Source organism: Giraffa tippelskirchi, chromosome 5, assembly GCF_054371585.1.
Source record: "Giraffa tippelskirchi isolate mGirTip1 chromosome 5, T2T-mGirTip1v1.2.pri, whole genome shotgun sequence".
NCBI lineage: Eukaryota > Metazoa > Chordata > Mammalia > Artiodactyla > Giraffidae > Giraffa > Giraffa tippelskirchi.
The window spans coordinates 186234495-186261168 of record NC_137279.1 but is presented as its reverse complement, the minus strand read 5'-3'; the positions used below and the strand labels follow the sequence as shown (position 1 = coordinate 186261168).

The window sequence follows — 26674 nt, the reverse complement described above, 5'->3', positions numbered from 1 at the left end:
ATTGAACCGGGGTCTCCTGCATTGCAGGTGGATTCTTTACCAACTGAGCTATCAGGGAAGCCCATATATATATATATATATATATATATATATGTATAATATATAAACATATATTATACATATATATACACACTTTGTCCAGAGAACCAGTTGTTAAACATTGATCAACAAACCACTGTCTAAACCTCAGTCTCCTCACCTGCAAAGTGGGTCAATAACACCTACCTGCAGAGAGCTTGTATGAGGATTAGATATGACCTGAATCTGAAGTGGAGGGCAGAGGGTCACCATCAACATTCACATGTTTGCTAATCACCTCACCTGCCCATTCCTGGCCAGGTCAGAGGAAGGTTGGGGACCTGTGCAATTATTTTACTTGGGGTCCTTCTCCTCCACTATAAAAGTCCACCTCTCCTCTTGATTCTATGATCTCCAAATACTTGTCCCATCAATCACCCCACTCTTTATGTTTTCCTCTCACTGGATCACTTCCTTGTGATCTAGAAACATGCCAACATCTACCTTCTCTAGGCTAAAAAAAAAAAAGTTTCTTTCCTGATCCTAAGCTACCATCCCCACTTTGTCTAGGCCTCCTCTGCCAACCTTCTAGACAAAAAAAAGCCAGGTATCAGGGCTCTTTCCCCCCCAATTCCCACCCACCCCTTACCCTGTTACAATCTGCCCTCCCTCCCTAGTGAACCCCATCTCTCAGAATTCTCGACTGACCCATTTGCTGGACCCAACACCTCTGCCCCAACCTCATCTGATTCGATCTCTTCTTGAAATTGCTCCTGTCCTCCATATTAGCATTTCTCCAGGGTTTCCTTGTAATTGCGGTTTTTTCCTTTCCCGCTCCAGTCTCCATGACAGTTTTGCCCTTAGTCAATTCCCTCTAGTTCTCGGGTTTCAGCTTGTATCCTGTGACGATAGTGCCTGTGGTCTGTGTGGCTGGTTGTCCATGGAACATCCATTCTCCCTTCTCCCTTTGTTTCTTTCTATGAGATGCTTCCCTAGCACATGGCCCAAGGGCCTAGGGAAGACTGGCCTCACCCTTGGGCTCCAGGAGAGAAGCCAATCAGAGTAACAATATTGCAGTGCTTGCCAGGAGTCAGTTCAGGAATGGACAAGCGTGGAAGAGATTATTCCAGGACTACAGTCTTTAGTATGCCTGTCTCCCTTAGTAGCAGAATTGCAGCTGGACACATGGATCCCCAGGAAAGAAAAAAAGGCATTTTGTAGCCTCCCATTTAACAGGGCGTGGCCAAGTTCTGTCCAAGAGGACAGCAGAAACTAGTAGCAAACCACAGTGTGCCCTTCAGATAGAAGGGCAGGACTTTCCCTTGCCTGAAGTCACCTCAGACTTAACAGTAAAACCCAGATTACCACTTTTCCTCCCTAAATCATTCACATTCAGGGACAGGGGTCTTGTCTTGATTTTTCTTAGTATCATCAACCCCTGGCCCCACAGCTCCAATAATCTTATTTCTTTTTACTTTCCACCTCCAATCACATGGTCGTGAACACCAAGTTTTGGGGGTTTTTTTGCTGCAGTGTGCGGCATGTGATATCTTAGTTCCCTGACCAGGGATCGAACCCATGCCCCCTGCATTGGGAGCACAGAGTCTTAACCACAGGCCCACCAGGGAAGTCCTAACCCTGAGAGCTCTGGGGGGTTTGGGATGCATCCTCACCTCCTCCCCAGCCCACTGTCACACTCCTCATTAGACCTACAGTTCTTCTCCAGGCATCTACGAAGCCTCCCTGAGTTTAGTCTCTCCCCAGGCAAGTCTGTCCCCATTATACCCACAGCTGATCAGTGCAAGGCCCTGCTCTCCAAGAACGGCCATGCAGTGAATACACCCACAGAGCCCAGGGAGAGTTGGGTGAGGCCTGGGAAGCCGGTCAGCAGATAATTCTGGTGATCCACAGGCTGGGGGAAGCCTGACCCTCAGGGGAGCCCAGAGCTTCCTGTCCAGCTGCGTCCAGTACGGACAGGGGCAGCCTCCAAGCACTCCCTGCCCCTCCCCACCCCATGCCTCAGAGCCTTTGCTCTCACAGTTCCCACGGCAGGAACGCCTTCTCCTCCTTGATTACAAGGTGAAACCCCATTCATCTCTTAACATCTGTCACGAATGTCAGCTCCTTTATGGCCTTCTCCCAAATTCGGGCGATGATTTCCTCCATTCGTCATTCATGCCAACACTTCTTGAGGGCCATTATTAGCCAGGCACTGTAATTACAAAGGTAACACACCTACTCTGCCTTTGAATCTGTGGGTGAGGAGGCAGACGTATAGACAGAGCACGTTCAAAAATTTTTATTGTTATTCTTTTCATCTTTTCTCCTGGTTGTAAAAATAATGCACACACATTATAAAGCCTCACAAAATTATTTTAAAAAGTCAGTTCCTCTGACATCACTATTACTAATACTTTGGTATAAAATTGTCCAGGTTGTATTTACTATTTCACAAAATTGGGTTTCAAGTATACTGTTTTGCCTAATTCATTTTGGACACCTGTCCACACATAAGGGAATGACAGAGGACGAGATGGTTGGATGGCATCACCGACTCAATGGACATGAGTTTGAGCCAACTCCGGGAGATGGTGAAGGACAGGGAAGCCTGGTGTGCTGCAGTCCATGGGGTGGAAAAGAGTCAGACATGACTGAGTGACTGAACAACGACCAAACGTAAATGCAGCTGCATCTCATTCTTCAAGAGCTGTAGCATGTGTAAATGTGTGGGTGAACCACAGTGAACTCAATTCCCGGGTCACAGACATTTCCGTTACGTTCAGTTCTCCCCTATTACCAACATCACTGTATGAAAAGCTTTGTCTATACATCCATATGCATTGGCATGAGTGTCTCTGAAGGATAAAATCCTCGAGGCAGGGACTTCCCTGGTGGCACAATGGATAAGGGTCTGCCTGGCAGAAAGATGCTGGACTCTTGTCTCCACGCAGCATCACAAGAGCTGTGGAGAGAGCGCGCCGCTTTGAGGCCTGAACAGGCTGGGCTGTGTCACCCAGGACACTCTGTTTCTGGGCAAAGAAATTCCTGGGATAAGCCAGGAGAGGTGGGGCTTCCATGGTGGCTCAGTGGTAAAGAATCCGCCTGTCGATGCAGGAGACACAGGTTCAATCCCTGGTCTGGGAAGCTCCCACGTGCTGCCTAGCAATTAAGCTCATGCACCATGACTACTGAGCCTGTGCTTTAGAAAACCTGGGAGTCACAGCTACTGAGCCCACATGCTGCAGCTCCTGAAACCCGAGTGACCTAGAGCCCATGCTCCGAACTAAGAGAAGCCACTGCAGTGAGAACCTGCACACCACAGCTAGAGAAAAGCCTGAGAAGCCATGAAGACCCAGCACAGTTAAAAATTAAAAAAAAAAAATCTGAAACCAGGATCCAAGGCATTTGCCGTTTGGCCATTTTCCCATTTCGTTTTTAATTTTCAGATGGCACACAGACACACACTCTCCTTTCCCTACAATCTCACATGCTTAAGCAATTGCCGTTTCCCTTGTCCTGGGGGAGTTGATGAGCTGGTCGCCGGCTGGGAGCTCGGCTGGGCAGGGTGCAGGGACAGAGGGACTGTGCTGTGCAGGAAGGAGGCACCTACCTTAGCTTCAAAGAAGTCCTTGGCACCTTTGACGCCCTCCAGGGCAACATCAATCTCAGAAAGCTTCGCCAGTGCCATCAGCCCACTGTCCTCCTGCAGTTCTCCCGCAGCGGCCTTGTGGAATATGAGCAGGAACTGCAGGGGAAGGTTGGTAAGGGTCAAAGTCAACGTCACGGAGAGATTTACAACAGTCCCCTCTGACCCGAGCTACAGTCATTACAGCCACGCCTATTACAAATGGTGTATACATGTCCATGTGACAAGTTATTTTTTTCCCTTATCACACTGAAAACATGGGGAAATTCCCTGCAGTCCAGTGGTTAAGACTAAGTGCTTCCACTGCAGGGGATGTGGCTTCAATCCCTGGTTGGGGAAACTGAGATCCCATATGCCTCGAGACACAGTCAAAAAACAAAACAAGGGGCTTCCCTGGTGGTCCAGTGGTTGAGACTCTGCCTTGCAATGCAAGGGACACCAGCTCGATCCTGGTCTGGGAAGATGCCACGTGCCAAGGAGCAACTAAGCCCGGGCATCACAACCACTGAGCCTGTGCTCTAAGAGCCCGGGAGTTACAACTACTGAAGCCTGCTCGCCCTAGAGCCCGTTTCACAACCAAGAGTAGCCCCCACTGGCCGCAACTAGAAAAAACCCACAGGCAGCAATGAAGACACACTGCAGCCAATAAACAAACAAATATATACGTTGGTTTTTTTTTTTAAAAGGCCCATCTTCCCACAGGGATGTAGGGGAAGGGGCACCCTCATGTTGATGAGAGTGTAACCTGAATCAAAATTTTTGGAGGGCGTTTTGGAAATATTTACCAAAAACAAAATGCTTTCACCCTGCCAATCATTAATTCCACTGCTTGGAATCCATCCCTTAAAACATGCACATAAATGTTATATAGCATAAAAACATTACATAAAATGGTTTAAGAAGAAGCACTATCCATAAAAGCAAAAATCGGCAACATCCTACTTAACAGCCATGAAAGAAAAAGTCCAGTAGATTGGTAAGTACTACTTTTAAAACTAAATAACTTAATATTTCTGACATTTTAAGAAACCATTCCTATTTCCCATTTGTGTCCCATTTTGGTGTTAAACTATTTACCTTTCTCGGTGTTTTCTACTTTAGCTCTGTCACTTGCCTTTCGATTTTGTTTACGGTGAAAATTTTTTTCAAAAGCTATCAATCTTTGCTTTTCTCTCACCAGTGTTATGCTTAGAAAATCCTTCCTTGCCACCAAGGTTACAGAAACAATCAAAAACCTGTGTTTTGGTCTACAGCTTTTAGGACTCTTTCAAAAAAAAAAAAAACATGTAAATATTTAATCTCTGAAATTTATTCTGATCTGTCATGTGAAGTTGATCATTAACCTTATTTTCTTCCACATGGTTAGTTAGTAATCCCCACACCACTTACTGAATAATCCATCATCTTCCTGAAGATTCAAAATGTGACCTGAATGAATTTGTCTTTAAAGTTAGTCTGTACGAAGACCTCTGGAGAATACATTTTAAATAAATAAATAGGTCAACCTGAAAGAACAGTCCTTGCTCTATCTCACCCCTTGCATGTCCTTCCATCACCCCTAAGGCAGTTTTATGGCTTTTTTACTTCTCTTCTTTAAAAGTTTTCTGTGAATTTGTCAAATAGCTTCTATACCACTTCCATAATTTATCCATCTAAGAAGAATAGATCTTCTCATGTGGCTCAGTGGTAAAGAATCCCCCTCCCAAGGCAGGAAACGTGGGCTCGATCCCTGGGTTGGGAAGATGCCCTGGAGGAGGAAATGGCAACCCACTCTAGTATTCTTGCCTGGAGAAATCCATGGACAGAGGAGCCTGGTTGGCTACAGTCCATGGGGTTGTAAAGAGTCAGACATGACTTAGCATCTGAGAGCGCGCGCGCGCGCACACACACACACACACACACACACACAATATGTATGCCTAAAGGGAAATTTCAATTTTCCTCTAAAGATTGTCTTCCCCAAGAGGAAAGAACATTTTCTAAAGCAGAGTGAGAGGTAAGACGACCTCAATGCGCTTTTTCCAAATTCCAACTTGAGTGTCTCTTAATGCCTGGAGGGAAGCATGTTTCATTAAGTCAAAGTCCGAGCTTCCACCGTCACCACCCCAAAACGCCTTGCCAACAAGTCCTTCTTTGCCATTTTTGCTTCGAGGGTCCTAACTCCGCTGTAGACTTCGCCAAAAACAAAGCAACCGGTGAAGCAAGATGTTGCAGGACTTTCAGCTTCACGGAGGAGGCCGCCACTGTGGTCAGCTTGGCTCGACAGAAATGCCATGGTCACCCACCTGCAGCTTCAAACTCTCTCACTAGAGGCCGGCAAAGACTCAGTTTGTGGCAGACTCTCAGAGCCAGAACACTGGCTCCAAAGAAGACTAGGAAGTCAAGCTTGTTGAAGGAGGGGAGGTTCCCCCAAGAATAGCATGGGGGACAAGAGGGCTGAGGGATGGTGGTGAGTGGGCTCTTGTAGAAGAGACTGAAGAGCCCTGCACACGTGAGCCTCAGATAGAGGGAAAGAGTAAAATACCCAACCATCTCTCGGTCCCCTACGTATCCTTAAAGCAGTTAGTTACAGAAACCACCCTCCTCCCCAATTCTCCACCAGGCAGACACAAAACAGGTCATCCCTCCCTCCCAGGGAGGCAGCTTAGGAAAGACAGAGAACCGCCCCCAGCCTAGCAACAATCCTAGTGACCTGGGGCAGGGGAGTCTCTTCTCTAAAATTCATTTTTCTTACTCTGCAGCAGAGATGACAATGTAGGTGTTTACAGAAGGGTTTGGGAAGATCCTCTGGAGGAAGAAATGGCAACCCACTCCGATATTCTTGCTTGAAAATTCCCATGGAGAAAGGAGCTTGGTGGGCTAGAGTCCATGGGATCACAAAGAGTCAGACATGACTGAATGACTAAACAGCACCACCAACAGAAGGGCTTAAAGTAATCCTCAACAGTCCTTTCCCAGAGTGGATCCTGGCCACGTGTGCTCACTCTCAACTCTGCCAGCTCACAGGTGACCACCAGCAGCTCTCCCATAACTTAGGGGTCTCCCTGACCCAGCCAGTTAAAGAAAAAAGATCCAGCTCAACTTGAAAATGTCCACCCTTCCATAAAGCATGCCAGACTTTTCCATTTAATGTATCACAATCACCAACCCCTGAATGACAATTTCTCCAACTGCCCAGCCTTGTTTGTCTTCCTATTTATAGTCCACAAAGACTGGTATGTTGTAGAGAATTGGAAAGTGTCCTAACTGTGACTCTGAGCAAAGAGGGGGGAGGGAAGGAGAAGCAGAAAACAGAGAAACAGAGAGAACTCACAAAGCTAAAAAGCAGTTTCAGACATGAGCTAGCAAATGCTTGTGATGAATTTAAGGGAATTTTTAATTCCGTGGCTCTGATTGGTGATGCAAACACTTCCCCACATTAGTTAGAGCTCTTAGGTGGCGAGTGACAGAAACCCACTCGTTGGCTTAAGCAAAAAGGAGGTATTCATTATACAAATAGGATAGCTCAAAAGCCAAGGGCAAAATACAGTGGCCTGGATGAAGACTGGAATGGGGATAGCCAATGTGTTCAAGACTGGAGGCCACATTCTCTCTCAAGCTCTTGTGTCTGGACCACAGGGTAGAAAATGGCCACCCCACACTGGATTATCCTGGCAGGAAGAGCCACCTGCAGAGCCACTGTGCAGTACTTCAGCCCCAAATTCCCAGATAGAGAATCCAGTTGACCTAGTCTGGCAAGGGGTCCACCCACAGTCTAATTAACCATAAACAGACAGGGGTGCAACCCAGGACAGCCTGGGCTGCCAGGGACCCTCTTAAGGAGGTAGGGTGGGAGGAGAGAAGAAGACCTACAGATTCCAGGGTGTGCTTCTGCATGCATGTGCGCGTGTGATCAGTTGTGCCTGACTCTTTGAGACCCTATGGACTGTAACCTGCCAGGCTCCCCCGTCTACGGGATTTTCCCAGCAAGAATACCAGAGTGGGTTGCCATTTCCTCCTCCAGGGGAATCTTCCCACCTGGGTCTCCTGCACTGGCAGGTGGATTCTTTACTACTGTACCACCTGGGAAGCCACCTAGTTCCCAGGACTGACAGGTAATCTAGTAAACCCCTTATCCAGCCTTTGTACAAAACCACCACACATCTGGTCTTGGAGCAATTCTGCTTTGAGACAGATGTAATGGAATTAATAAGGACTACAAGAAAAAGGGAGGAAGATATTAAGCCCTCTCTGTCTGCCTCCAAAGGAGACTGAGGTGGGGAGTGCCTGGAATCCAATTCTAGGTCCCTAGAGCTACAGAGATAGAGCTGCTAACTCCAGTGCATCCTGTGACTTCTCCTACATGTCTGTACATGTACATGAACCATAAACGCAAACAATTATATTTTACACATAGTTTGGAAATCTGCTTTTGTTCCTGCTTCTCACACTGTCAACATTTGTCCTCTGGTCATCAAACACTGTGCTGGATCATCGTTTTTAAAGGCTCCATGTGTGCCATCTTGTTAAATACCCTGAATGTGCACACATTATTTTCATAATTGGAAAAGAAACGTTTTAAAAAAAGATCAATTCTCTTGAACGTTGGGGGAAAGTAGCAAAATGGAGCTTAATGGAGACATACTTTCTGTATCAAAGCACTTTTCTTTAAATGTAACGCACTTCAGTCAAGTCAATCCAAAGAAAAAGAAAGGGAATATAAACTCACTAAGCACCTACTAAGTGTCAGGTCAGGAAGGCACTATAGAAATGAGCCATTTTGTCTATCTGGCAGCTCCTGTCACATGTGATGATGGTGGTGGAGCTGTTGACTATGATGCCCTGTGGCACATGACCTGGATCTAAACAATCACAGTATTCTGGATGCAATGATTGGTCCAGGAGGTGGGCATGTGCCCCTATGAGGGCCAATCAGAAGCCTTCTTCTGAGACTGCTACCGATTCTGGGATGAAGTAGCCCTCCATCCCCTGGGACAATGTAGCCTGGAGCTGCCAGCAACCTTCTTGGCAGGCACCAGGGAAAACACCCTATTTGGAAAGAAAGGATGTAGAAAAAAGCACAATCAAGATACAGCAAGAGAAAATCTCTGATTACTTGTGTCTAAAACACTTTCACTTATTCATCTCCTAGGTATGTGAACCAAGAGTCATTTGTTCTTTCCTTGTTTAAATTAGCTAGCATTCTCTTTCCATCACTAGCAGTCAAGCATTCTAACTGATAGAGGCATAGAAAGAGAACTTTGTCCTCAAAACAGTCCTGAGCAAAAGCTGTTAACAGCCCTATTTTAAGGACATAAAAACTGAGGCTGAGAAATAATGTGTTCCAGTTATGCAGCTCTGTATGGAAAAGATGGAGGTTGGAATGTACACCTCTTTTCATTACACAAACTCAGCATCAGTCCACTAGTGGCTTACAACATGGGTGGATACCAGCAGAGTGAAATCCTAAGAGCAGGAGGTCGGGCTGTGGAGTACTAATGGGAAACGCATCCACACTTCCAAATCTGTACCTCTGGGCACAACTTCTAGAGATGGGGCCACAGTGGGGCTCTGAATTGACAAAGAGTGAACGTGAACACCACTGAAGGCCTGTAGGTGGGTTGAGGACCCACAACAAAACCCTTTGGAAATGTCCAAGCCTCAGATTGAAACGGTCAAACCAGCAGCTAACCAAAAGCTAACTGAGCATCTTGGAAACAGAGAGGGGCACAGGTGGGTGGCTCCTGGGTAAAACAGAGGGGAGGGATTTTCAATTGGTAACTTGCACAGACGTCTAAGATCCCTCGATTTCCATTTCCCTGAGGTTAAAACTTTGCCACAGAAGTTCTTTCCCCAGTGGTGCCTCCAAAGCTTCACCAAGGCAAAATCCTTTCCTTTCTATATCCCAGGGGGACCCAGATTATTGTTGCCGTTATGCGTGCTCAGTCATGTCTGACTCTTTTTGGCCCCATGGACTATAGCCCACCAGGCTCCTCTGTCCGTGGGATTCCCCAGACAAGAATCCTGGAGTGGGTTGCCATTTCCTCCTCCAGGGTATCTTCGCAACCCAGGGATCAAACCCACGTCTTCTGCGTTTCAGGCTGATTCTTTACCACTTGAGACATCGGAAAGAAAGAGGTAATGCCTAGCATGATGCATAAATAATACAAAGGATTGATATTATTATTATTAATTTGTAAATTATTAATTTGTAGTAATAAAAATGAGAGGCAAGGGAACCAGAGAGGCAGCTGCAAAGTTGAACGTGGTAAATGATGGCGGCAGGCTGTCTTCCCGGCCCAGGCCTGAGCCAGGACCTGATTTCAGGCAAGTGCTGACCTTTTTGGTCTTCTAGTTCCTTAGCTCTGAAATGAGAAGCCTGGCAGCAGATTATCCTGAGGGTTATGCCCAACACAGGTTTTCCATGATCTATCTCCGCATCAGCCAGTTGAGGAAAGGAAGAGATGGGAGATTCTGAAGTTGATCTGTGAGCAGTGAGAGGCACGGTCAGCTGGGGAAGAGACTCATGGCTGTAAACTCAGCTGCAGAGAGACCCCACCGCCCACCAGGAAGAGCATCCAAAGGCCCTATCTAGCCTGGACAAAAAACCAGTATTTGGCCAAAGTTCTCACCCTCAGAAACCAGGATGCCAGCACTCCACTCTTTCTGGAATAACCAAGGTTAAACACCAGAAAACAAGGTCTGTCCTCTCTTCTTTCAGCTTCCGAGGGCCCCAAAAGAGATACGACTGAAAACGAGACCACAGCAGCTGGGCTAATGACCAAACCTTCAGGCTGGATGGTGTCGCCAAAGTTATTCTAATACTAGGTCGTGGATATATCTAAAAACCTTTCGATAAAACTCAAAAACACAAGACATGCAATTCCCTTCCTTGTGGAGCTGCATTCTTGCTGTGGAAGAAACCCAGTGACCTCGAGATTTATTCCCCAAAATAACAATGGCTGAGGTTTTCACCCATTGGGAGATCAGGTGAATCTTTACGTACTCTTCCAGGAAGATTTCTGTATGTACACAATTTTGCCCACAATTTCAGGGGTTCAAAGACCAAAAACCTATCTTGGACTTCTTTGGAGGGGAAGGTTCAGGGCAGAGGGTAAGATCCTTTGTATAATTGTTTTTTTAAAAAAACTACTTTAAAATGCTTATTTTAAAAATTAATGGGCTTTCCACGTGGTTCAGTGGTAAACAATCCACCTGCCAAGCAGGAGATGAGGGTACAATCCCCGGGTCAGGAAGATCCCCTGGAGAAGGAAATGGCAACTCACTCCAGCATTCTTGCCTGGGAAATTCCATGAACAGAGGAGCCTGGCGGGCTACAGTCCATGGGTTTGCAAACAGTTGGACAGGACTTAGTGACTAAACAGCAACAACATAAAAATTAACAGTTTAAATATATTTTTAAAGTGTAAAACTAAAAACCACCAAAACTTTGCACCCACAAACATTCACTATGAATATTTTGGTGAACATCCCTCCAGATTCCTCAATACTTACCATTTTACCCAAAGGAGGCTATCCTACCCAAAGTGACTTTCAAATAGCTTGCTGAGCTTTTTCTCATGCCAGCACTGTGGCTCACTAGCTCCTTAAAAGTATGTTAAAAAGCAGAACTGCAGGTTAAATATCCAAGCAGCTCTCTAGAGGGGCCCGAGCCATTGTGTACTCCAGGGGACGGAAAATTGGCAGGTTCTCTCAGGGGTCCTCCCCATCCAGGGGCTCAGGGCCAGCAGGATGTAGGTACCTCACGGAAGCTGAGTTTGCCATCAAAATCCTCGTCCACCTCCTTGATCATGCTCTTCAGGCCCAGGTGGGTCTGGGGGGCCCCCAGCTTTTCCATCATCAGCTTCAGCTCCATCAGGTCAATGAAGCCATCCCTTCCAGCGTCATACCTGTGGGGTCAAACGCAGGGTGCTGGTGAGGGATAGCCATGGCCAGGACCAAAAGACACTTGTTAATCTACCAAACGCATAATGCTTTTGGCCTTAGTTACTGAAAAATGACTCAAACAACTCCTGCCTTGCAGTGTCCACCAGGGTCACTGCATTGGAAGGGTCCCCTGCCTCTCCTTCAACACCTCCGGACTCTTCAGGATCCAACTCAAAGCGGGTCTTGGACTCCAGGAGTGTTTTCATATCTGTTAACGCCTTAATTAGGCCATTAAGTTTCCTGAGGATGAAAAACATGCCTTGTTTACCTTATTTTTCCCTGTTTCGGTCAAGAAACATCCACGGAACCTCCTAATGCTGGACAATGGAAGGGCTGCCACAAGGCACCCTATGCACCCACTCTATTACGCTGATGGTTCTGGAAGCTTCCTTTGGTCACTGGTCCCTGGGTCCCCGCCAACTCATTCCCACCCACCACCCCTCTCATCCGCAGGTCTCCCATCTCTGGAAGCTGCTATCTCAACCTGGCACTCTGGTTTCACGCTTCACCCTCCGGCTCACAGACATCCAGTCCCCAGGTCTGAATGGTCACGCCCAGATGTCACAGGTGAGCCGGGTGGCGGCACAAAACTCTTGGTCAAGTTTTGACATGGAGCCAGCACCTCTGCTGATGGTGCCCCCAGCCTCCCAGCTAGAAACAACCTCAGCCTTCCCACGGCAGGGATCCTGGCCCTGCCCTGTACTCCCGAGTGCCTGGGTCAGCCCCATGGGAGCCTTCCTCAGCCTCTGTTCTTCTGTCCCAGCCACTCCACCCAGCCCCACCCCCAGCATCCTTGTCTACACAGTTGGGCTATTATGGAGCTTCTCACAGACTCCCTGGCTCTTCTCCCAGCAAATCCATCCTGTTCTCCACTCCCCAGAGATCCCATCAAATCCATTGAGAACAGTCCAGAGCTGGAAACAAACCCAGAATCCCCTGATGGACGAACAGATAAACAAAATGAGGTATATCCATACAATGGGACATTATATATTCACCCAATAGCATATTATTCACCATTTCAAAAACGAAATTCTGGTCTTCCCTGGTGGTGAAGTGGATAAGAATCCACATGCCAATGCAGGGAACATGGGTTTGATCCCTGGTCCAGGAAGATTCTACATAATGCAGAGTAATTAAGCCCAGGAGCCACAACTACTGAGCCCACGGGCAGCAACTACTAAAGCCTGAGCACCGTAGAGCCTGTGCTCTGCAACAAGAGAAGCCACTACGACGAGAAGCCCACGTACGACAACTAGAGAAAGCCCTTGTAGCAACAAAGACCCAGCGAGGTCAAAAATAAAGAAACAAAATTATTTTAAAAATGAAATTCTATACTTTGCTGACAAAGGTCCATACAGTCAAAGCTATGGTTTTTCCAGTAGTCATGTATGGATGTGAGAGTTGGACTATAAAGAAAGCTGAGCGCAGAAGAATTGATGCTTTGAACTGTGGTGTGGGAGAAGACTCTTTGACTGCATGGAGATCAAACCAGTCATCCTAAAGGAAATCAGTCCTGAATATGCATTGGAAGGACTGATGTTGAAGCTGAAGCTCCAATACTTTGGCCACCTGATGCAAAGAACTGACTCATTGGAAAAGACCCTGATGCTGGAAAAGAATGAAGGCAGGAGGAGAAGGGGACAACAGAGGATGAGATGGTTGGACGGCATCACCAACTCGATGGACATGAGTTTGAGCAAGTTCCAGGAGTTGGTGATGGACCGGGAAGCCTGGTGTGCTGCAGTTCATGGTATCAAAAAGAGTCAGACACCGCTGAGCAACTGAACTGAATACATGCTATAACACGGATGAAACTTGAGAACATTGTGCTAAGATTTAAATAAACCAGACACAAAGTGACAAACCTGCATAATTCCACTTATATGAGATTTGCAGAATTCCTAGAGTAGCTACTAGGGACCAGGGGGAAGTGGGGTGGGGTGGGAGCTACTGTTTCAACTTGGGATGAGGAAAGGGTCCTGGAAATGGAAGGTGGCGATGGTTACACAAGAATGTGAACATATGGTGATCTCAACACTTAAATGGCCAAGATGGTAAACATTATGTATATTTTACCACAGTTAAAAAAAATTAAATACATGAACAAACCAAAAAACAGACTTCTTGACTGTATGTCCCACCCACCCTCAATTCCACAAAAGAAACCACCATTGTTGGGAACTACACCACACCCCCAGCCAAGCAATGTAGCCTGTGGGCATCCAGAAATCTAACCGTGTGGGCTGGTGGTATTTTGAGGCCCACGTGGTCTTGCTGGAGATGAAGCCTAGTACTGCCCAGCGTGCTGTGTCCCAGCCACAGTGGCCAGCTCATGCCGTTCCTCCCACCCACAACATACCCCCACCTTGCCCTCCTCGGTGGCCTTTTCTGTCCCCCGGAGCCAAGGAGCTGCCCCCCTTCCTCTGATCTCCAACAACACTGTCTGCCCTCTGTTCCTCAGCAGATGCCACCTGCTCCAGGCAGCTCTGTGCTCCCTCCCCCTGGACTCCTACCACCTTCTTGGCTTGAAGGATCATGTTGCAAGATGCTAAAGTTCACAGATGAGGCCCCCGGAAGCCTGTTGGTGGGCTCTGAGAAACCTGAAGGAGAAGACAGGTGTTCCAGTGCGGTTTCCAGGTGTGCCAGGGTTTCCAGGAAGCAGGCAGAGTTTATAAATCACAGATGGACTAGCTCAGGATCTAGTATTATCAACAGATGGTTTGTGAGCACTTAAAAGAGGAAGCAGTGATTGCTAGGGGTTTCGTAAAAGTGGTTCAGGGACTGGCCTTATTTTCTTGGTTTTTAACTTTAAAAAAAAAAAAAAAGAATAGCTTTATCATTCTTCCCTGGTGGTCCAGTGGTTAAGAATCCGCCTGCCAGTGCAGGAGACACAGGTTCAATACCTGGTTCACGAAGATCCCACATGACTCGGAGCAACTAAGCCCGGGTCTTAGCCACTACTCTTGGAGCCCGAGTGCCTTGTAGCCCCTGCTTGCCACAACTAGAGAAAGCCCATGCACAGCAACGAAGACCCAGAGCAGCCAAAAATAAATCAGTAAATAAAATTTTAAAAGAACTTGAACATTGAAACTAGCAGCTTTATTGAGATACAATTTATATACCACAAAATTCACTCTTTTAAATTGCAGTGGAAGTGAAAGTCGCTCAGTCGTGTTCGACTCTTTACGACTCCATGGACTATACAGTCCATGGAATTCTCCAGGACGGAATACTGGAGTGGGTAGATTTCCCTTCTCCAGGGAATCTCCCTAACCTAGGGATCAAACCCAGGTCTCCCGCATGGCAAGCGGATTCTTTACCAGTTGAGTCACCAGGGAGGCCCAGGAATATTGGAGTGGGTAGCCTATCCCTTCTCCAGCAGATCTTCCCAACCCAGGAATTGAACTGGGGTCTCCTGCATTGCAGGCAGATTCTTTACCAACTGAGCTATAGCGGCTCGGTTTAAATTGCATACGTCAGTGATTCTTAGCATTCTCACAATGTTGTGGAACCATCATCACTACCTATTAATGACTCCTCAACATTTTCATCATCCCGAAAAGAACTCCATGCCCTGTAGCAGTCATTCCCCATTCCCTCTTCTCAATTTCTAGCAACTACCAGCTTTCTTTCTTTCTCTGTGTATTTGCCTATTCTTGGCATTTCATATAAATAGAATCATACTATATGTGACTTTTTGGGTCTGGCTTCCTTCACTTAGTGCAATGTTTTCAAGGTCCACCCATGTAGCACACATCAATCACTGTTTTATTCTTGCTATTTATTGCTGAATAATATTCTATTGTATAAATATACCATATTTTGTTTATCCATTCACCAGCTGAGAGACATTTGAGTTGTTTCCACTTCTGGCTATGATGAATCATGCTGCTATGAATACTTCTCTCCAAGTTTTTGTATGGACATATGCCTTCATTTCCCTTGGGTCAATATCCCAGAGCAGAACTGCTGGGTCTGTCACAGGCTCACTTGCTTTTGAAACAAGACGGTCAGGCAGGTCCACGAGACCACCAGGACTGACTCTATCAGAATCAGCAAGGCCCTCTATCAGGCTTCTGGAGGGAAAGATAAACAGGGGTAGATGCCCATACAATTCAGTGGCTTGTCTGTTAGGTAGGTATAAGTAGGCCACCTAGGAAGAGTGCTGACTGTCAAATTTGCTGCGGCAGGGCTTCCCAGCTGGATCAGTGGTAAATCCGCCTGCCCATGCAGGAGACACACATTCAATCCCTGATCTGGGAAAAGATCCCTACATGCTGTGGAGCAGCTAAGCCCGCGCACCACAAGGAAGGGTGGCCCCCATCACAGCATGAATGAACCCTGAAGACATTATGCTAAGTGAAAGTAAGTCAGATGCGAAAGGACAAATTCTGCATGATTCCACCTGTCTGACACTCTGAGAATAGTCAGATTCACGGACAGAAAGGAGAATGGTGGCGGAGAGAGTGGGGAATGGGGAGTCACTGTTTATTATTGTTAGCACGCGTGCTAATTCACTTCACTTGTGTCCAACTCTTTGAGACTCTACGGACTGTAGCCTGCCAGGCTCTTTTGTCCATGGGCTTCTCCAGGCAAGAACACTGGAGTGGGTTGCCATGCCCTCCTCCAGGGGATCTTCCCGACTCAGGGAAGACTGTCTCTGAGGGTTGCGAGCTGTAGTCCACGGGGTTGCAAAGAGTCGGAGGCGACCTAGCGACTGAACAACAACAAGGAAGACCTTTCTGGCAAAAACAGCTAACACAAGACCTGAGGTGAGAAGACTCTGACAAATAGGCCGGAGGGACGGTCTCTGTTACAGGGAGTCCTGCTCCAAGTAAACAGGCTTCTTTAGTGTGGAACTTTCCAAAGCCTTCCATATGGTCATGTGTCTGAGGAAAACAGCTCTTGGGCCACACAGTCCTCTGCGTTCAGGGACTTTCCACTGGGGGGAGGCTCCTCTAAGCAATCGTTCCAAGGAAAATACTTGGGGAAACAGCAATGTTTCCTCAGAAACATTGGGCAATACTACCTCAGAAAGGCGGCCAGGTTAACGGACCCTGTGTTCTCCCCTCCAGGCCCAGAGTGTGGACGGGTGTTCCCTGCCCTCTGCTCAGCACACAGAGCAGGTCCCAACGAAGTCTGCAGAGGAGACGGAAGCCATGAAGAGGGGATGCATCCAAGGTACAGATCTTCCGGGGCAGAGGCAGAGGGTTGGGGTCCGAACGCAGAGAAGAAAGGAAGGGAAATGAAGGGAAGAAGAGAGCAGCTGACAAAAGCTCAAGGGTGAGGAGAAGGGAGGGGGCCTCGGGAACAGGAGATGAACTGGGACGAGATAAGAAAAGGTCAGGGAACAGGCAGGAGTTTGTCCTCACCCGGCAGGGGCAGGGAGGGGCAGGGAGGTCCAGGGCCACCCCCCATCACCTGAGCCCACAGCCAGCACAGGCTCCCCAGCCTGAAGGGCGGTCAGGCTGGGGCCACAGGCAGCGAGAGGCTCGGAGGCCCTACCCCTGCATTTCTCTGGGGTTCTGACTGAGAAGGGCCATGAAAGGTTGGAAAACTTCTCTTAAGCCCTCAAGCCTGAAATACTTCCCAGGCCTAAGAAAAAAGGGCAAATGTGTGAGAAACAGCCTTGGTGAAGGCTGACGAACAGGTGAAATGAATCCACATTTCTTTAAACAGGTAGGAAATTGGGGGTTGACCACAGTGGGGGCAAAAGCCCACCACATCGGTGGGGAGCAAATCCCAGATGGAGGAATGGGTCCGGCATCCGGCCAGAGGGCCAGTTTGGCCCAGGAATAACGCCCATGTGTGGACAGAGAGGGGACGTCTCCGAGGGAAGAGGGGCAGGGAAGACAGGGGTCACGAGCCAGCCAGCGCCTCCACTCCCAGGGACCCAGCAAAGACTGCGTCCCTTTGTTCCTGCCTGAAGCACCAGCCAAGCGCCATTGTTAAATCCCGGCCAGACTAGAAAGAGACCACACTAGTGGTGTCCCCGCCCTCCCCTTGGAACTGGGATTCATAATCCTGAAGCATGCCCTTCTCCCTTTAAAGTCACCGTCTCTGAGGGTTGGTCCACAGCCACCTCCTCCAAGGCCTGCATTTGCAAAGCAGGCAGAAAAACCCTCCCAGGGGCCCCCTCATCATCTCACGGTTTTATCTGCTCCTCTCAAAGCATCCAATGACCATCTGTCTTCAGCCCAGACAATGGGGTTCAAAGCACCTAATAACTACCACTGGTCTGCTTTGCAGTTCGCCACACATTGTCTCATACATGAACCCTTTCAACATTCCTATGAAGCATTAATAATAGGTGGCCTGCGTTTACTCTTTGTCGAGCACTTCCTAAGTGCCAGGCACTGTGCTAAATCACCTTATTTAATTCAGCAGAGCTGTGAGGTGGTAATTAGTCACCCCCCTTGACAGGTGGTGATAGAGTGCATATACGATATTCCGACAAACAGACCACTAGTTAACTGTGCAAGTCAGATGTTTTACAATTTGTATCCATGATGTTGGCAGACATAACAGGAGCTATGTTGCTAAGTCCTCCACATGTGGGGCTTTCCTTCCCCCTACCAAGTCTGGTTTAAGCTGCACCCTCCTCCCCCTTTTCAAAGCATTGAAATATTTCCTTTCCTCACCCGTCCACAGTTTATATACTATTTCAAATGCTCGCAGGCTCATTGGTGTTCCCTTAAGTCCTTGGCTCCTCCTCTACCAACATCTTAGCTCCATACACCAGTTTTTTCCCCCCTATAATTTAAATTTTAACCCACATTTTCCCTCTTAAAGGCAGTCTAGGATATTAAAAAGAAAAGCCACTCATGGTCCCAAGACCTGCCTCCCCGCCCCGCAAACTTGTTTGTCTTCTAGGGCTTCCTTCTAGCCCTCTTCTGGATTGATGAGCTTTTTTTCATGCCTTTGCTTTGAAGTGCACATTCCCTTCCTCTTGCTATTCTCTAGGATCTGTTAGAGGGGAGATTCTGGTCCCATCAGAGGTGTACATGGCCCTGCAGATACAGGCCTGGGTGCAGTCACACCCTTGCCATTCACTTGGGAAAGACGGGCTGGCAAGCCCACTGCAGACTATCACTGAGCTGTCTGTGCCGTGCAGAGCTGTAGAGGGGCCAAAAAAAGATAACACGCCAGCTCTGGCCCCTGTACCTGGTAAGCGTGCAACGGGAGGGAGCTATATTTAAAAGTAGGACCTGTCCGCAGCCGTGAAGAGGAAGCAGACAACTTCCAGGGCTGCTGTTGAAGAGGTATCCACTCCCACTGGCCTCAAACAGCATCCACCACCTTTAGCATTCTGGAAGAAACCACAGTCCACAGCCTGCCGCGGCCTCTTGGGCTGAATTTGCAAGCAGCCCTTACAGATTAACTCTCGTCACCCAGCCTTCTGGGTGACAGCATCAGATCTGCCCTCCTAGGGCTCACTTGAGGGCTTTCTAACTCTGGCTGGGGCCATCACTGGCTGGTGGAACCGGGTGGGGTGAAAGCAGGATGGTCTGAGGTCCCCAAATTGGGCCTGTGAACTGGGAAAGCCCCCAGCCTGGCCAAAGGGGCCCAAGTGAGCCCTAAGTCTCACTCTGCCAAAGGCCCTGCCAGCAAGGGAGAGAGGCTAGGGGGCAGGGGCCAGTTTCCAGCATCCACCCAGTGTTGGTCCATTAATGGCTTGCTTTCTGGGCTCCACTGTGCAGAGCCCCTGGGTTTTCTTGGGTTTCACCTCCCCAGAATAATCCTGCTATCAAGGAAGAAAGAAGCAGGCCAGCCTTTGTTTGCCTGGGGCTCCGCCATCAGAAACCACCCCGGGGATCCCCAGGGGGTAGGGGGTTCTCAGGAAATGGCAGCGCCCCAGAAAATGCCTTACTCTTAATGTTGGGGGAGGGGTGCCTAGGCCTCAGGGCACCGGAATCTCAGACCCCCAGCTTCAGACAGGCAGGCTCTGGCCACTCAAAGTGTCGTCCCTGGACCAGTGGCCCAGGATTGTCCAAGGTACAGAATTTCCTGTCCCCAGACCTGCTAAATCAGAACCTGCATTTTCACAAGGTTCCCCCACTGCTGCCCAGGCTCTTTCAGGTAGGAGAAGGGCACGGTACCAGACTATGCCCGAAGCAGGTGGCCTTTCCCACGTGAGTGTCCCAACTGTGTCTACCCAGATGAGCTCAGCCCCCTCCCCCAGATCAGTTCAGTTCAGTCACCTAGTCATGTCCGACTCTTTGCGACTCCATGGACTGCAGCATGCCAGGCCTCCCTGTCCATCACCAACTCCCAGAGTTTACTCAAACTCATGGCCATTGAGTCAGTGATGCCATCCAACCATCTCATCCTCTGCTGTCCCCTTCTCCTCCTGCCTTCACTCTTTCCCAGCATCAGGGGCTTTTCCGAGGAGTCGGTTCCCCCAGGTCACAGGACTGTGTTCCTCCTCCAGGCCTCCCTGCCTGCCCCTTCTCTGAGGTCCTGGTTTCCTGTCTTTATGCAGTCCCCCAGCTCTCAAATTATCTGCATCTTCCTCCTCCCTCCTCCCTCCCCTCCCTCCTGATTCACTGCAGACTGAGAAACCCCGTCTCCAATGTGTTACCACTGCAGGCAAACTAGGAGTCTGCAGGCTCTGAGGAAGGAAGACTCTGAGGAATTAAGCACAAAAGCTCGAATCCAGAGCCTGATTTCCAATCAGGCTGCCTCCGGCCACCTCTGCGGGACCAACTCCATTCACTCAGTCACCACCTGGCTCAGGTCTACCCGGGGCCTCCCCAGAGATGAAAGAGAACAAACACAGAGACCGGTCCCAGCAGGGAGGCAGAGGTACAGCCGGTTGAGCTGTGATAGGACGGGAACTTAGGCAGAGCTGGATCTGACAGCAGCAAGGCTGCAGAGCCCTGGGAGGGAGCCCCAGTCCCCAGTGAGGTCCAGAGGGGATGGGATGTCCCAGAAGCAGGGAGGGGGTCCTGTCCCACAAGGCAATCTGGGAAAACTGTGTCTTCCTAATGGGGGGATGAGGGCAACCCCCAAAAAGTGTGAAGCAGAGACGCGACATCAGATAGGTGTTTCAGAAAAGAGCTCTCAGCTCCATGTGCAGGATGGATGGGGGGTGAGGAGCGGGGTGGGGCCATGGAGTGAGCAGACTAAGCCGGCTGGGGCAGAACGCTACCCACTGTGGAGAGACGCGGGCAGGGCGAAGGTGAGGCGGCAGTGGCTCTGGGTCAGGTGAACGCCAGCCTCCCCTGTCCTGGGCGCAGCCCGTGCTGCAGGGATGCACCTTTGGCTGATACCCTGCTTCTTCTGGAAAGAGGCCAGCAGCTTTACCATCTCACCCTCTGCCACCAGAGGAGATGGTTAGATAGCATTTGATGGACATGAGTTTGAGCAAACTCTGGGAGACAGCGGAGGACAGAGGAGCCCGGCACGCTGCTGTCCATGGGGTCGCAAAGAGTCGGACACGACTAAGTGACTGAACAACCACAGCAGCAGCACCTCTACAGGCTGCAGGAGACCAGCCCCCTGTAGGTCCATACATGGTGTCTGGAAGCTTATAACGAAAAGCAGGGTGGCAGGGCAGAGCTGAGGGGCCACCCCCAACCCCTACAGAGCACCCACCATGAGCTCAGGGCCCCGCAAGACAGCAGAGGGGACGCAGAGTCAGGCCGCTGCTACCTAGGGTGTTGAGAGAAGCAGGGAAACCTGCTTTGTCCCAAATGCCTGCAGTGGGAACGCACTGCCCCCACCAGGGACCCTCCACACGGATTCAGAAGGAGAGGGAACCGAGGGTGAGCTGAGCTTCCCCTAGCCCCATGCTCTCAGGCTGCAAATGGCTTCAAATTGGGAGGCTCCAGCTACATGCAAATTCTCTCACTGATGCCAGCACCCCAGGGCAAACATAAAGCAAGCCAGGCCCCCTGTGACCACCTCCCGCCCCAGCCCCGAAAGGAACGTGCTAGTGACACTAGTTAACAGGTCAGGAGTGCAAAGTGCTTCAGCCACACGCAGGGTCCAAGTGCCAAGAACCCTCTGGTCACGAGTGACGGGGTAAGGAGGGATGAGCCCTGGAAAGCTTCTGACCTGGCAAATGAAACAGGGCACAATTGGGTCCACGGGAGCCCAGGTGGACTCCTCCTGAGGAAGGCGGAGGTGGCAGGAGATGGGAGTGTGTTCCTGGTGTCAGACAGCCCTGATTCAAGGTCCCGGTGACGTCCTGGGCTGTGTGTCCTTGGTTTGGGTTTTGTCTGGGTTTTGCCCCAGAGTGACTCCCTTGTCGCCGAGATCCCAGGAAGGCAGATAAGGCTCTCAGCTCATCAGTAAGGGCTCATTTCTTTTTTTTTCAGTTTTAGCTCAGTAAGAAAAATGTCTCATTAAGAGAAAGATACTAATCCTGGGGTCCCCCTTTGGTCCTTTTGAAATCGGGGCACAATTGCTGGGTTTGGATAAGTGCAGGCGGCTGGGGGCTCAGTGTGAGAACAAGGACAGAGCAAGTGGGTCTGGGAATTGAGAGTTACCAGGCTATTCATCCAGAAAGGAGGGTGAGAAGAAAGGGTGTCTCAGGGGACACCTGTCGTGAGCACTCCCTGATGGAGGCCGTGGAGGCCACAAGGGCACTCCTGATCAGGGGGGTGGAAATGAGCAGGGGTAGGTTCTTTGCTGTAACAATGGGGCACCTCCCTTGGCTCCCAAAAAATTGAAAAAAATTGAAAGTCGTTCAGTTGTCTGAGCGGCCCCATGGACTATAGTCCATGTAATTCTCAAGGCCATAGTACTGGAGTGGGTAGCCTTTCCCTTCTCCAGGGGATCTTCCCAACATAGGGATGGAACCCAAGTCTCCCACATTGCAGGTGGATTCTTTATCAGCTGAGCCACCAGGGAAGCCCTTAGCTCCCAACAGCTCCCATAAAAGCCCTCATGGGCTGGGAAACTGGGCCCAAGGGGGCCCCTGGAAACCTAGTTGTCCTGGGAATTCTTAGGAGCCCTGTGGATCTTGGGGGATGGGTGACCCCAAACAACTAGGGGTTTCCACATCCGGACCCAGCCGGGCCTGGTGCAGCTCTGGCAGTGACGCACACCCCCTCGACTCTCAAGCGCTCGAGTCAGGGAGGGACACGGACAGAGGAGACCCTGAGGGAGGGGGAGGCCAAGGACCACGGGCCCAGAGGAAGTGGACCGTGGGCGACTCAGCTGTCCCTCCGAACAGAAAGGAAGACACCCAGGCTGGCAACCTCTGGGCCCTCAGAGCCTCCGCCTCCATCCACCACTTCCCGGGCAGCGGCTCCTCCCCCAAGCCCCTCCTCTGGGCTGGCACCACCCTAAATCCAGCAGCCCAGCTGTGGGCCCAGACCTGCAGCTCCCTCCGTGGAAAGAACCTAGGAGTGACCTAATTAAGGCTGCCACTGCACACTGAGTGGTCACGCGATCTCGGGGACAACCTGAGAAGGTGGTCACTTTCCTTGTTCCATGTCTCACTTACAGGCCCGTCTGTGCCCACGTGGCCTGCAGTTGGTGCCACTGCCAGAGAAGGGCCTGCACCACCCCATGGAAGGCTCCCACTCCTGACATCCCTGGGGGCTGGGAAGCTCCACTGGGGTCTGTTTAGGGCTTCAGGACAGCTACAGAACAGAGCTCAGACTTCTCTACAGAGGTCAAGGCTCCCCTGCCCTGCCTGTGGCCTGGGGTCCAGCCCTGGGGACTGAAGAAATAAGTCAGCCATGCTCAGCCATGGAGGGCCGGGGACTTCCCTGGTGGTTCCTGGTACAGGAACTAAGATCCCACCTGCTGTGCAGCTACTGAGCCCACGCCCTGGAACAAAGAGCCGAAAATAAATATTTTTAAAAAGGAGCCAAGCCTGCTTTACTAGGATAAACACTATGGAGGGCAAGGAGAACCTCCTAAGAATCAATAGTAACAGACAGACTGGAGATGGGGGTTGGTGGATGGGGAGGTGAGGGAGGTTGGGGGCTGTGGGATCAACAGCCCAGCCAGAGGAGGGCCCGGCGGGGGCAACCAGCGAGGGAGAAGAATGCCGTAGCCAGCCGTGACTGGCCTTAAGGGTCATCGTGAAGAGTCTGGATTGTGTCCCATGGGCAATAGGGAGCCATCGAATGTTGTGAGCTGTGCCCAACCACAGGGCTTCTCAAGAGGGAAGCAAGGTAATGAGATCTGGGCTCTGGCACGTAGGATGGATCGGGGGAGGCCACGTAGGAGGCAGCAGCCCCGAGCCTGGAGTGGGTGGTCCCTCGAGTCCTGGAGGTCAGGCAGCCTGCCACTCAGGGCCCTGCCTGGCTGTGCAGGGGAGGGTGTCGAGGATGGCTGAGGGCTTCCCTGGGGGTCCAGTGGTGAAGGAGTGAAGTGACGTGAAAGTCTCTCAGTCATGTCCAACTCTTTGCCACCTGGTGGACCATAACAGTCCAGGGAATTCTCCGGGCCAGAATACTGGAGTGGGTGGCCGCTCCTTTCTCCAGGGGATCTTCCCAACCCAGGGATCGAACCCAGGTCTCCCGCATTGCAGGTGGATTTTTTTTTACCAGCTGAGCCACCAGGGAAGCCCCAATCCACCTGGCAAAGTGGTAAAGAATCCACCTGCCAAAGCAGAGGACACGGATTCGATCCCTGGTCCAGGAAGATCCCACATGCTGCAGAGCAACTAAGTCCGTGCGCCACAACTACTGAAGCCCGCAGGCCTAGAGCCTGTGCTCCGCAACAAGAGAAGCCACTGTGATGAGCAGCTTGCACACAGCAACGAAGAGTAGTAGCCCCTGCTCACCACCCTAGAGAAAGCTCGAGCGGAGCAAGGAAGACCCTTCTCCAGGCGATCTTCCCGACCCAGGGATTGAACCCGCATCTCTGTGTTGCCTGCACTGGCAGGCAGATGCTTTACCGCTAAGGCCACCTGGGAAGCAGTGAAGACCCAGAACAGCCAAAAACAAATTAACTATTTTTTTTTAAAAAAAAGGATGGTTGAGATTTGGTGGCACAGGGACAAGAACATGGGCCACCCGGGTTCAAACCCCAGCTCCGCCACTTACACAGTGTGTCATGTTGGGCAAGATTCTAGTTTCGCTGTGCCTCGGTTTCCCCATCTGTAAAATGAAGGATGCTGAAAGCACCCACCTCCTCATGCTGACGATGTATAAACGCTAGTAACAGTGCTGCACAGAATAGCAGGTGCTCTGCTAGCAGTGGCTCTGATGGATAGGAATCAATCAGAGTGTAATTTCCTACAGTTGGCCCTTGTAGGAAAGAGTGCGGGGAGCACCTGTCATTTAGGTCGGGGACAGAGACCCTGTCACTGAGGCCAAGACAGACAGAGCTGCACAGGATCAGGGCCAGCACCTCTCCAAGGCTGGGACAGAGCTCACCAGGTCCCTGAAGGTTGGGCTTGTCATCAGCCAGACCTTGTTGGTAGAGGACAGATGACCGGGGTCCACCATCCCAGGCACAGTGTTCAGGGAGCAGTGCCAGGTGGGGCTGGGGGATCCCCGGGAGCTGACACCCCAAGGCTGGGATCAGTCACAGCCTTGAGGTCCTTCACCATTCTGACCAGGAAGGGGCAGTGGGGCTAGCCTTGGGCACCTGACAGTTTTTAAGTCCTGAATGACATCCTTCTACTTCCTGCAAACCTGGCCCAAGCTGGCAGAGCGCGAGGATGTATTGTCAAATAGAAGCAGCCTTGCGTGGGGACAGACCACCCAGTCCTCGCTTCCAAAAATCAAAGAATCGACTTTCATTTAGCAGCACACGGAGCCGCCAGGCTGAGACTGAAAGAAAGCAAAGCCAGGTCTGGACACCCCCGGACACACACAGCGACCCACCCACGACTTGCACAAAGGCCTCCCCACAGAGAAGGGCCGCTAGCAAGACAACATCAGACAGCCACACTTTCAAAGGGCACAAGAGCCATTAGTGTAGGAGACGCCCACCACAGAGGGCGCTGGCCCCAAGCACTCCCGCCTCTCCACCTGGAGACCTCCTAAAGGAAGAAATCAGAGATGATAAAGATAATAAAGGAGCACTGGTGGGGGTGCGGTTTGCTGGTCTAAAAACTTGAGATGAAGAACGCCACATCTAACCATGGGGCTCAAGGAGGCAGACACCCAAGGCCAAGGTCTTTGTGCAACCAAGTTAGCTTTCACTTTCCTTTTCATCTGGAGTTTTTAAGCTCCCTCTCTCTCTCTCTTTTTTTGGCTGTACCACTCAGCTTGTGGGATCTTGGTTCCCTGACCAGGGATCGAACCTGTGCCCCCTGCTGTAGAAGCGCAGAGTCCTAACCAATGGACCACTAGGGAAGTCCCTAAGTCCTCCCCAACCACAGCCCGGCTCAAACACACCTTGGGCCAACTCTCAGAGGAAGGAACACCAAGGCAGCCCTTCTGAGGGCTCCCAGCTGCCCAGCCCTCTGAGTTGGCGAGAGAAGCAGACAGACCTGTTGCTCCTGCTCCAGCAAAAATCTTCCAGAAGCGACTCTGGGTCCCAGGTTCCAAGCTCACTCTGCTGTCCACTTCCACTTCTGGCTCCTTTTCCCCTGGGGGCTTGAGGTCTGCCCCAGCCAGTGAAACCCAAGGCCACAGACAGGGAGAAAGGCCAAGAAATGAAGAAGGGGATGCACGAGACCACCAAAGATTCACAGGGCTCAGGATTCAGAAGTTTTCAAAACAACTGCCTTGAACAGGGGCCGGCACACCATGGCCTGCAGGCAAACCCCACTCACCAAGTTTTCTCTGGATGAGGCCATGCCGGTGAGTTTAGGTTCTTGGATGTACTGTCTGCAGCTACTGTCTATCACAGTGGCCGAGTGGCCCTAGGGACCCCACAAGGTCAAATATATTTACCAGCTGGCCCCTCACAGACCAAGCTGGCCCAATCCTGGCCCAGAAGGGACCCTGAAGGTCATCTAGCCCATCCCCCCAGCCTCCCAAGAACTTCCCAACCCTTTCCTACTGCAAACCTCTCACTCCATGAAGACAGACCACCCACCTTCCGTTGGAACTCCAGACAAAGGGGCTTCCCACCTTTGAGATCATTCTCTCCATTGCTCCACAACTCCAACCATGAGAAAGTTCTCTCTTCTCTACACAGAATCAAGGCTGCATGTTTCAC

General features: G+C 50.3%; 1 protein-coding gene across 2 annotated transcripts in view; it reads right to left on the bottom strand.

Annotated features, from left to right (window-relative positions):
- The window catches only part of EFHD1 (EF-hand domain family member D1), a 43172-nt gene that overhangs the window by 6459 nt on the left and 10039 nt on the right, over positions 1-26674 (bottom strand). Inside the window, exons 2-3 of one of the 2 annotated variants that reach the window (XM_081490969.1) lie at positions 11406-11575; positions 3629-3763 (exon numbers count right to left, since the gene is read on the bottom strand). In XM_081490969.1, the coding sequence (XP_081347095.1) occupies positions 3629-3763; positions 11406-11519 (249 nt within the window). In that variant the 5' untranslated portion in view covers positions 11520-11575. The remainder of the gene's footprint in view (positions 1-3628; positions 3764-11405; positions 11576-26674) is intronic. The other variant, XM_081490968.1, reaches the window with a different exon arrangement.